The sequence below is a fragment of the Gossypium arboreum genome, chromosome 11 (assembly GCF_025698485.1).
Source record: "Gossypium arboreum isolate Shixiya-1 chromosome 11, ASM2569848v2, whole genome shotgun sequence".
In the NCBI taxonomy this organism is placed as follows: Eukaryota; Viridiplantae; Streptophyta; class Magnoliopsida; order Malvales; family Malvaceae; genus Gossypium; species Gossypium arboreum.
Window position 1 is genome coordinate 3,239,625 of NC_069080.1, and position 11,015 is coordinate 3,250,639.

Genomic DNA, 11,015 nt, shown 5'->3' on the forward strand with positions numbered 1-11,015 from the left:
TGTGAGCTTGTGATTGGCAGTGTTTTTCAAGTTGGTAATGTCACCCGCTGTGCAAAAGAACCCTATTGAGGCACACCTTCGTGCTATAATTTTGATTAAATTGTAAATATTTAATAAGGATAAAGATGTATAAAGTTTAAATTTGTTAGAATTTTTTTAGAGGTAAATATAGAAAAAATTTAGGGTTTGAAATTAAATTGTTATTATTATGATAATAAAAATGTATTTTTTAAAGAATTAAATTAATTTTTATTATTTTTAAGAGGTTAAAGTATAATTTTACTTTTATTAATTTAAAATTTTAAAAATTTTAAAGGGTTAAAATTATTTCTATTTTAAGGGGGTTGGGGCTTGCTAGCCCCACCTAGATTCAGCCCTGACTCTCTTATTGTAGATTAGAATTAATCTTAATCGTTTGATGCATTATTTTCTTATGGCTGATTTAGGCTGATTTTAAGCAAATAGATTGTCTAATGCCTCAAGATTTGTCAAACTTAAGTTCTATCCCCTTGACTGTAATAAGTTTAAATTTTTTTTTCATTATAAATAGATATTCTTTTGCTATAAAGAACATCAGTCTTATGATGCGTTACTTTTGGGTTTTTAAAATTTTACAGAGTTTTGTGGACTCAATTTAGGTTAAATTATAGTAATTTAATAATAGAATATGTTTTTGGTTAAACTATACTCAATGTCATTAAACAATTAGTAAATTTACGTTTTAATCACTTAACTTTAAAAAGTTACAATATGATTACTAAACTATTCCAAAATTTTTATTTAAGTCCCTGGGTTGTTAGTCTTTTTTTTTTAAGGTCTGACTAGCAAGCTCCAAATAACAATTCAATGGTCAGTATGGTGAATCAGTCCCCATAGATGAGTAAAAAAAAGTACCTTAGATCCAAGTCAATATGACAGTGTCAAAGATCGAAGAAGAAAATTGTTTGAATTTTTGTTTACAAATTTGTTACATTCAAAGTTGTTTCATGAAAAAGAAAATTGAACTATTGAAGAGAAAGGGAAAAAACTTTTCATTGGTGTAAGCAGGATAAACAAAGAAGACTATACAACAACGATTTTAACAGCTCAATAACTTAAATGAAAATTTTCGAATAGTTCAATAACTATTTTGTAATTTTTCAATTTTAGGTGACCAAAATGTGAAGTCACTAATAACTTAGTGACCTTGGGTGTAATTTACTTTTTCTTTTATTTGAATTTAATTTATGAAATTATATAAATATTAATAAAAAGCAAATTTTAATTATTTTATTACCCGTATGTCACTTGGTTTGAATTTAAACAAAAGATTAAAAAAGCTAAATTTACAGAGTAGACAATACCTTCTTTGCAACTTCGATAAAGTTTCATTTGTAACATTTTACACTAAATTTAAAATTAAAAGAAGTTGATCCTAAAGGCAAGCACTAGAACTTCAGGAAGAAATTAATCATGATTCATAAGAAGTTGATCCTAAGCATCAGCTACAATGGCAAGATAACATCCATACACTGTCATGAACATCATGCATTGCTGCCCTACCGACTAGGAACTAGCGCAGTATAGAAGATTAGGTCCCCCGATCCAAGCTCGATAACACCGCAAGAAACTCAACCCCTAGACAGCGGTAAACGCAGAAAAGTTTTTTAAGAAACCGAATAAAATTTTAATTTTTAATAGTGTATATTTTTATAATTTTTAAAAGATTAAATTAAAATTTTATAATTTTAGAGGGTTAAAGTATAATTTTATTTTTATTAATTTAAAATTTTTAAATTTTTTAAGGAATCTAAATAACAATTTTTATTTTAAGGGGCTGGGGCCCTGCCAGCCCCTGGATTCGCCTGAACTTTCGGCCGAGATGTCTCGGCCAGTCATTTGGTGATCAACTAACGGTGCCGGAAGCTCGACATTCCTCTCTGAAACCCGCCTATCTTCCACTATAGCAATTCTCATGCCATTATGGCTGCTTTAAACAGTAACTAGAGTAGAGTTAGAACCAGATAAAACGTTGCCATTCAGATTTGAACTATCAACCGAATCCTGCCCAACATTTCTCTTTTCTTTCTAAATCCTCCTTTGAACCGTAATCACGACAAGTAACAGGACTGGCCTCGTAAACTGAAGAAGCCTTAAGGGCCTAACAGGCAACAAAACTGCAGCAAGATCATACAAAGCCACGGCAACTAATAACACCCAAGTAGTCTATTCAGGAAAAGGAGTAAACCAATAAGCAACCAACAAACATTCCAATGAATTTTAGTAGCTTGCTACATTACTAATCCCACGCTGCTAAGAAATACATAGTATAAATTTAAATATAAAATCTTTATAATTTTGGTCATGGAGTTAGGGGTTAGGATTCTTATAATTTATTCTCTTTGATTTTGAGCCATTTGTGCACTCAAAATTAGAGATCAAATTTGAACCTTGCTCCAGTTTTTTTTTTTATCAAGCTCGCAAAAATTACCAGGTTCTAGTTTATTTCACTAATCAATCTCGGGAGAACGGATACTAACTGATGACTATGCTGACTTTTTACTTAGGAACATTTTTAACGGCTAAAGAGTAACAACGTGCCACCCGGAGAATTTCATCCCGGGAAGAACTGATATTAAATTGGCTGATTAATTAAACTTGTATTTTGTATCGATATTAATTTTCCGTTAGTTGAAAGCAGGCGGATAAAGTCCGTTTATTACTATAGTTAAAACAGAGAAACAAAACTGCCTATACCAAAGCCAGGCCCTTCAAATTTTCCCTCTCATCCAAAATTTCCAAAATTTTCCATCATTTTCTCTCTCATATTTTCTAGTTTTCTTGTTTTTCGAAAATTCTTTTTTCTGTTTCGGTTTTTTTTTTTTAGTTTCATTGTTACTCTGCTACTGGATGATTAATTAGAGATTTTGATTTGGGATTCATTGAAAGTTCGTTGTTTTCCTTAGTTTTATTTTCTTATTTTTAATGTAAGTTTTTTTTTTTTTTGGTATATGCTTATTTCTTGGTGTGATTTTGATTTTCTGTTAGGATAATGTAAATGGGAAATTCATTATTTGATGGTTTTTTTTGGTTAATAACGATTAATCATCTAATTTGGGGCGAAATTAATTAACAAACAAGCAATTTTAGTTTTTATTTGTTAGAATCTATCTGGTTTTAAGTTCCATTCAATTGTTGTTTTTGCTTCTTAAAAAATTGGAACTCTGATTTGGCGTGTTATTTACAGCATTAATTTCTGGGTCTTGGAATGGTACAGCACATGAAATCAGAATCCTGAAATGTGAATGAAATCAGAATCCTGAAATGTGAACGGAGTTCGTGACATCAGCGGTGATTTAAATACGACCGAGTTGCTACTCCGAGTAAAAACCGTCGTGTTTCATTAGACTAAAAGTTAAATTCTCCCCCCTTTCATTATCTTCATCTTCATCCGTGATCATCAAGTGGTTGGATTGGTTGAATGTAATCCGCTTAACTCTATGCCGAAAAGCGAACAATCTGATTCAGCCACACCAAATCCTCAAACAGCGGCAGCTATGGAACAACCTGCTGAAGAATCATCAAATAGGCTTCCATCATATGTCTTCGCTAGAACAACCACTGCAGGTCCTACGGACTGGAGCATGTGTTCCAGTGAATCATTGTTTAGTATTCAAATGGGGAACATGAGTTACACAAGGGAGCAACTGAATTGGATGTCGAAATCGGGCGAGCATAATTACAGTCACAATCTCACACCACCAGAAACTCCGGATAATAATCAGATAACAGCCGAAATTACTGAGCAACGAAGTGACTCAAAGGAGGGCAGCAATGGAGTTATCGAAGCAAATGCGGCTGAAACAATGGAGAAAGAATCTCAACATAAGGACAATGTTCCTCAAGACCTACCTCATTCCACTAGTGTGTCCCGAAATTCGGACGCAAGTCTCAAATCCTTTGCCTTCCCTATGTAAGCTTTCATCAAGAAAATGTGTTTTTTTTTTTTATTGCAACATTTCGGAAATTGCATATATTCAAACTGAATGCTTTAGTATCACAGGCAAGGCAATAACATACTGATTTTACTTTTTTTTTTCCTTGTAATGAAGATTGACAGGGGAAGCAGATAAAAATGGAACAGAGGCGCCATGTACAAAGAACAAAAACCAACCATCACTGCCCTCCACCCCTGAAACAATCCCTGAGATACCATCAGAAACAGCTAGTAAACAACAGACACCGCCTGAGAGCCCTAAGGTAGAAGCAGAGAGCCCTAAAGAAGCCTCAGAAAGCCCTAAGGAAACCCCAAAGTCTCCGGCACCTAATGCACCCAAAAGCGGAGGTCCAAGAAAATGGTTCGGATGCTTCTCTTGTTGCTCTTCGGGTTCTTGACAGAACTACTACTGCATTGCAATGAATGAACAAGCACCATGGATTCCATGTTAGCTGTACAAGTTTATGAGGGCTTCTATTTTCACTATCATTTATCAATTTTTCTCCCTATTGTTGTTATTACATTATCCATTAAATTGAAAAACATTTAAGATGCATTTATCTTAAAAGAATGACAACTAGTCTTGGAAATCAAGTTTGAACACAAATAATTGAGCTTGAATCAATTTTCAATCTTACCTCAAATAAAGTTCAAACTTTGAACGTGGAACCAGATTGTTCTCGAACCTAGCTTTGAGCCAAGAATTTCAATTTGAGTTTGAGCTTCTTATAGCTAGATTACACCCCCTTCATGCATAAGCTATCGATTGATGCTTTCATGTAAATAAATGTAATAGGGGAAGATTTGAGAGCATCTCATCAAAAATACCAAAAAAGAAAATTGACCAAAGAATCCAAAATAGTTTTATTCATTCACAACAGTTGGAACTTCATGAAGATTAAAAACCACGAATCTTTAGCTCCATCATTACCTTTAGTTTATACTGTCAAAAAAATCACCTGGTCACTTTCTCAGCTAATGTCTGAAAACAAATAGAATTACGGTTTAGGGGCCACACCTTGACGGCCACCCCTTCCATTCTGATTAGCCCGCTGATAACTGTCTCCATTCCGTCCATCCGGACCTTTTGATCGTCCTGAAAACTCACCCTGGTTTCTGAATTCATTCCTGCCATAGCCTCCTCCTCGGCCACCGCTGAAGTTCCCTCGACCACGGAAACTGTCACTCCGAAACCCACCTTTACCTGATGTATACCTTGCTCTCCCACTGCTACCAACTGCAAAAAGCAGCAGTTTCTCAAGTACATTATATATTACCAGAAATTCAATTACACACATATGCATATGGAAATCACGTATTTAGAACAAATGTGAGCATTTAAAAACAACATACAATAACTATGAAATGTAAGGTTTGGACATAATAATAACACATGCAATATGTACAAAATTAGAATACAAATGATAGTTTAAATTGTGAGTAAATGAAATTTAAATAGGTAAATACATCAGATCAAGAATATTAAATGCACTCAATTGTGTATCATAAACTAGTATTGTCATTTTTCTTGAGTTGGTATCAAGTTATCAGTATATACAAACAATGTGGGTGAAAGACAAAAAGTGCCCTTATAATGATATAATTTATTTAAAATATGGTTATTTTAGTAATTTCCTTGACTAAGTTGGTGTCGAGTTGAATCATGGCACCAACTCAATCACAAACTTAAATAATAGTATAGATATATTATACAAATGCGGAACATATTGCATCACAATGACGAATTTGAATTGAGAACATATGTTCCTAATCTCAGTATTATCATTAGATGAACTAAAAAGTCCAATTCATGAAAAACAATATTATTAGTAAAAATGGGAATTTTTATGAAATATCAGTGTCAAAAGCATTTTTCCCAAATAAATTTTGAATTACCTCGAGTACTTGTCCTCTTTTCTTCCACAGCAGCTTGCCGATCCCCAATTGTGATCGGTGAAGCCTGAAATGCCATTCAGCACAAACATAAAAGGGAACATAAGGGATGATATTTAGTTAAATCTTCGATTTAGGATCTTAGAAGCCATTAATGTGTAAATTTTATAACATCCATAAAACACCAAGTTTAACATTTAATTGGGTTAAGCGTTCAACTTTTCCAGCTTAATTCGACAAGGCTGTAAATAAGTTACAAACTACAAGATGAATATAATGTCAGGGAGAATATCAGATGTACATGTACAAGAAACATACAAGGTCCCTGTTTCATGGCTATATACTGTCTAAAAAGGTAACAAAGGAAATGAAAGAGATCACAGCTAAGTTACTTGGACTCAGGTGTGTCTGACACAGGTATGTGTAAATTTTTTTCACAATTTGCATGTATATAAAGAATTCTAGGAGCATCATATTCTTCTACCCATGTTGGGTAGGTAACAAATCATGAAGGGTTGGAGCAACATAAGATGCCAAATAAAGGAGGATTTGTTCTTTTAGACCAGCTGATGTGAGTACCTACACAAAAGGAAGAGTTTTTTGAAGAAAGTTCTAGATGAAATCATCTAATGAAACACTTTTCAAGTGAGCCAAAAAGCCCAGGTAATCCATTCAATCATTCTGGCCACTTAGAAGACATTGATCTAAAATTTGGGTTCTATTTCTTGTTTCTTGTTTATTCATTTTAATTGCTTAGGGAAAGGATGAGGTTTAACATACTCCTGCACTTGATGAAAGCTTAACCCAATAAATGAGTACATTTCTGTTTCAGTCGACTTTTGTGCTTCAATAACTTAACAGAACTTGTCTGACATTAGGCATATATTTGGTAGACTATAACTATGAAAACATTTGTTGTGTAAGATTGAATGGAAGAGTGACTTATGGTGGTGATCATATGGCATCACATTTATAACGGTAGTGATAAAAGGTGTGAGACAATACCTCAAGTGCACTCTGCACTGAACTCGGAGTCTCAAATTCAACAAAACCAAAAGTGAACCCCTGCTGCAGGAAGCAAGAAATACATGTAACAGTAAGAACTGAGAATTTGAACTAGAAATGTCAAATAGGTTGCAGAAGGCCAAATTAATATATTAGCTAACCTTGTTACTTCTGACTTGGATGCCATTGCGCTTAATAGGTCCAAATTTTTTGAATGCCTCTTCAAGTTGTGCAGGTGTTGCATTATAAGGTAAATTCCGTACATATATGGAGTGTCCTTCAGCTTTGGTAAGAAGAAAGCACGTGAGGTTATATTTTAAAACAACAAAGAATCCGCATTAAGCATATCAAGAGGAAAGAAAATATATATGACATAAAATTAACCATGTCAAAATCAAGTACATCTTCTTTACTCCCTTATCGGATAATTGATTAAAATTGAAAAGATAAGGATCTAGCTTCGTCAAACAAAGAGAACAGCGTATGTTACTCGGACTCAAGTGTTTGTGTCAAATATTGGCATGTGTCCAGCACAGGTATGTTCATTTCTTTCCGAGTGTTTCCATGTATTTGGAAGATATTTAGAAGGTTATACCCCTATATCCTATGTCTCGATATGCGTTGGATATGGTTACCTCATGAAAAATGAAGAGTTGGAGTGACATAGAGAACACTTATTCTTCTATTAGCCATAAATGAAATTAACAATTACCTTCCTCATTTTCATTGCTACTTTCAGGTGCATTATCACTATTAGGTACTGCTACTATTGGTGCTACAGGAGCAGGTTTTGCAGAAACATTTGATCGTTGCTCTGCAGGTACCACCCTTGCATATCTGGTAGTAACATTGACCAGAGTAGGTGGTGCAGTACTTTTCATCACTTTGACCTAATATGTAATTCAGTGAGTTCAATCAAACATCAAAGGAACCACTAAAATATCAACAGAAAGATAAAAGGAATTAACGTTAACTCACAATTGATGCATAGGATTTCTTTGGAGCATCTTCTAGAACTGCAGGAGTTGAATCATCAACCACAACACTCTCATTCTGATTGACAACTTTTTGAGGCTCAACAACCTCTTCTTCAATTACTGAACCTTCCTCCTCATCTGAGGGGTCACAAACTTCAGCACCATTATTAATATCTTCGTCCTCAGGATAAGTTAATGGGTCCTCCACAGGGTGGTCATTAGAGGGCTCTGGAAGCAAAATTTAAATCAAGTCCATAATTTAAGCGTGTCGAAAGTACGACCGCAATGCCTAAAAAGAAAAGAATCTGGTCAAACCTGGTTCAGATGTCAAGATAGATGTTGAAGCCTGTTCGCTGACGCCATTAACTGGAATAGTGTTCTGCAACTCGTCGTCTTCAATGTACCTGAAAATATCATTTAAGACAAAGTAGCCTTTGTCTTGTGGAGCTAGAAAGAAGGTTTGAGTGAACTTCCTTCTAATATTATCTTTCCCTGTTAAGCATCCAGTTACCACTACAATGACCCCTTTCTCAAAAGAGTCCTGAGCATCTGCAGTTTTTATCTCGGCTGTATAGTCCTGGTAATTCAGCGATAGTACCTTCTCATTAATTGCCTGCTCCAAAGCAAATACCAGTGCACTAGTCAATAAAACCACGTTAAAGCTAAGATATAATTTAAAGAACGTCTATTCAATTTATAAAATTTAATATTACTGTATCAAATATATCTCCACAAACAAAAATTTAAAAATATCCATTCCTAAATTTTAGCATATCCACCAAAGAAGCCATTAAAAGCTTCACCTAGGAAAGCTAAACATCCATACTTTTCGAAGTAGATTTTTCAATAGAATTACAAATTTTCAGAAATTATTCTCAAAAACTTGTTATCAACTTAGTCTAGCAACAGCATCTCCCACACAAAGGCCATAAATTTTTGAATTCTTAATTACAATATGATAATGACTCCTGCCCCCTTAAAATGGGAAATTACTCCTGGCTAAACTTACTTGCATTGTTGTTACTGTAGTCATGTTGCCGAACATATCTGGCCGACTTAAACAACTTAAATCTTGATAAAATCTGTGCACCAGATTCGGTGATTGGTGAAGAATATGGTAATACTGCTCCACAAAAGCATTTCCAACGACTTGAGCACTGGGAGTATGAGTGTCAGCAGGACTTCCTTCCTGCATGGCCATCTGCACATGATATTCAAGTAACCGATAAACGAAACTTCAACTAATTATCATTTCGTGACAACAGAAAATGAAGCATGAAAGAAAAGTACTCATTGCAAGTAATATTTAGAAATTACACTAAACATGAGAGTAGAGATCAATGAAATGTTTGCATAAACCCAAATGCCGAAAGCTCGACAAGCAAAGTGCGGATATTCAATCGCCTAGACAACTTTGGCCAGAATAAAGCAGAACAAGAAGACATAAAGATGTTAAGAAACAAACCCTTTTTCCACCATAAAGCTAATTTACAATCTAAGAAATCTTTGTGCTAACATTAGACACTATACTATCAATTTTCAATCAATAAACAACTAACAATAAATACCCATCACTGCAAACAAACTCTTTATAAATATAAAAGGCATAGACATAGTTCTTTCAATCTACAAACAACTAAGACAATTTAATAAATAAAAGAAAACCCAAAAAGAACCCTTTTAACAGAAATAAATAGTATGAAGCATATTTAACAACAAAATTCAACAGGAAAAAAAAGAGCAAGATTTTGCAAGCGATTAGCATATCAATAAAATACTGTAGCTATAACGATCAAATAGAGATCGATTGGAATCAAAGATATGGGGAAAGCAAGATCAAAAGTACCAGATTCGTGGGTAATTTGAGCTTAAGAGAGTGAGCGCAAGAAAGATTTGTGAGCTTTCAATATAGCAGAGAGTGAGTGAGCGAAGCCCCAAACTGAAAAACGGGATGCGTTGCGTACGAATTGAGAAATGCGAAGGACAATAGCTACTTAGCAAGCAACGCCAAAGAGAAGATACTGATATTAAAAATGTGAAAATCGTTTGTTTTTTTTTTTTTTATATTTCGTCCAAAGCCCAAACCCGGCTGGTCAGATAAGTCTTAGATAAAGGTGTTCATCGTCGGATCTAAGCCCAATTCTAGAAAAAAAATTCAGGCCGGTTCCGAGCTCAGCTCATCAACTAATTCATCCCATGGTTTTAAAAAATTAATAATAAATATCTTATTTAAATTTAATTATAATTTTTTAAATTTTTGAATAGTAAAAAGAGCTGGTACAAAACTAAAAAACCTTAACTCAAGCCCGGTCCATAATATTAACATACTTTATACTCGTTTAAGTCTGACCCGACCCAAAAGATGGACCTAATATTTTATCCGAACTCGGTCATATTTATAAATAACTAACTCAAACTCATTTTAAACCTGTTCATTTTATTTAATATATATTTAGATTATTTTAAATTTAATATTTCCTCTTTTATAAAAATTTTATATGTATACATCTTAATATTATAGATTTAGTTTTTATATGTTATAAATTATATAATATATTATAAACATAAAAAATGGGTTAAATCGAGCCGAGGCAAGTTTGGGTCTTAAATGTTTGAGCCCAAACTTGACTCATATTTTAAATGGGTTAAATTTTTTTGTCTAATCTTATTTTCGGAGCTCAAAATTTTTATCCAAACTCTTTTAAATTTTAAGCTACTGACTTGGATGAGAAACCTAACTCATGAACAGGTCTAACCTAATAAAGTCATTATCAATACGGATTCAATTTAAATTCATATTAAAATGTTGCCAACGTAGGAGTGGATTCAAGTGCGCTGAAACACATTATTATCTTATTTAAGGGATGATGAATGAATATGAATAATTCTAAGCATTTTACAAAAGAAAACAAATATAATAAGAACCTACAATAAAATTAGTATTTAAAAATATTTAATTAAATTCATTTAACAAGTTAATTAAAATTCGAATATAAATTATTGAAAAATCATTCTTTTACATAATAACAAATACAATAGTTTTTTTATATTTTTTATGTAAAATTTATAATAATAAAATAAAATTAACTTACCGCATGAGACAACCATTTTTTTTAAATTTCTACTCAAAATAATATTTTTTCACAAAAAATAAAAAGTCTTAA

General features: G+C 33.3%; 2 protein-coding genes across 4 annotated transcripts; one reads left to right on the forward strand and one right to left on the reverse strand.

Moving 5' to 3' along the window:
- Nucleotides 1-3,479: 3,479 nt before the first annotated feature.
- Nucleotides 3,480-4,374, forward strand: LOC108466163 (uncharacterized). The gene is made up of 2 exons (XM_017766520.1): nt 3,480-3,952; nt 4,092-4,374. The coding sequence occupies exons 1-2, from the start codon at nt 3,480-3,482 to the stop codon at nt 4,372-4,374; spliced, it is 756 nt and encodes a 251-aa protein (XP_017622009.1).
- A 442-nt stretch (nt 4,375-4,816) lies between these two features.
- LOC108467211 (nuclear transport factor 2-like) lies at nt 4,817-9,949 on the reverse strand. 3 transcript variants are annotated; one of them, XM_017767789.2, is made up of 10 exons: nt 9,698-9,949; nt 8,861-9,052; nt 8,167-8,464; nt 7,853-8,079; nt 7,587-7,764; nt 7,036-7,157; nt 6,875-6,937; nt 5,873-5,936; nt 4,995-5,213; nt 4,817-4,919 (listed from the first exon to the last, which is right to left on the reverse strand). In XM_017767789.2, the coding sequence occupies exons 2-10, from the start codon at nt 9,050-9,052 to the stop codon at nt 4,915-4,917; spliced, it is 1,368 nt and encodes a 455-aa protein (XP_017623278.1). In that variant the 5' UTR covers nt 9,698-9,949; the 3' UTR covers nt 4,817-4,914. The 3 variants fall into 3 exon arrangements, with proteins under 3 accessions (XP_017623278.1, XP_017623277.1, XP_017623276.1); XM_017767788.2 differs by having other exon boundaries at nt 4,817-5,213; nt 6,875-6,934; nt 9,698-9,947; XM_017767787.2 differs by having other exon boundaries at nt 4,817-5,213; nt 9,698-9,947.
- Nucleotides 9,950-11,015: the final 1,066 nt, after the last annotated feature.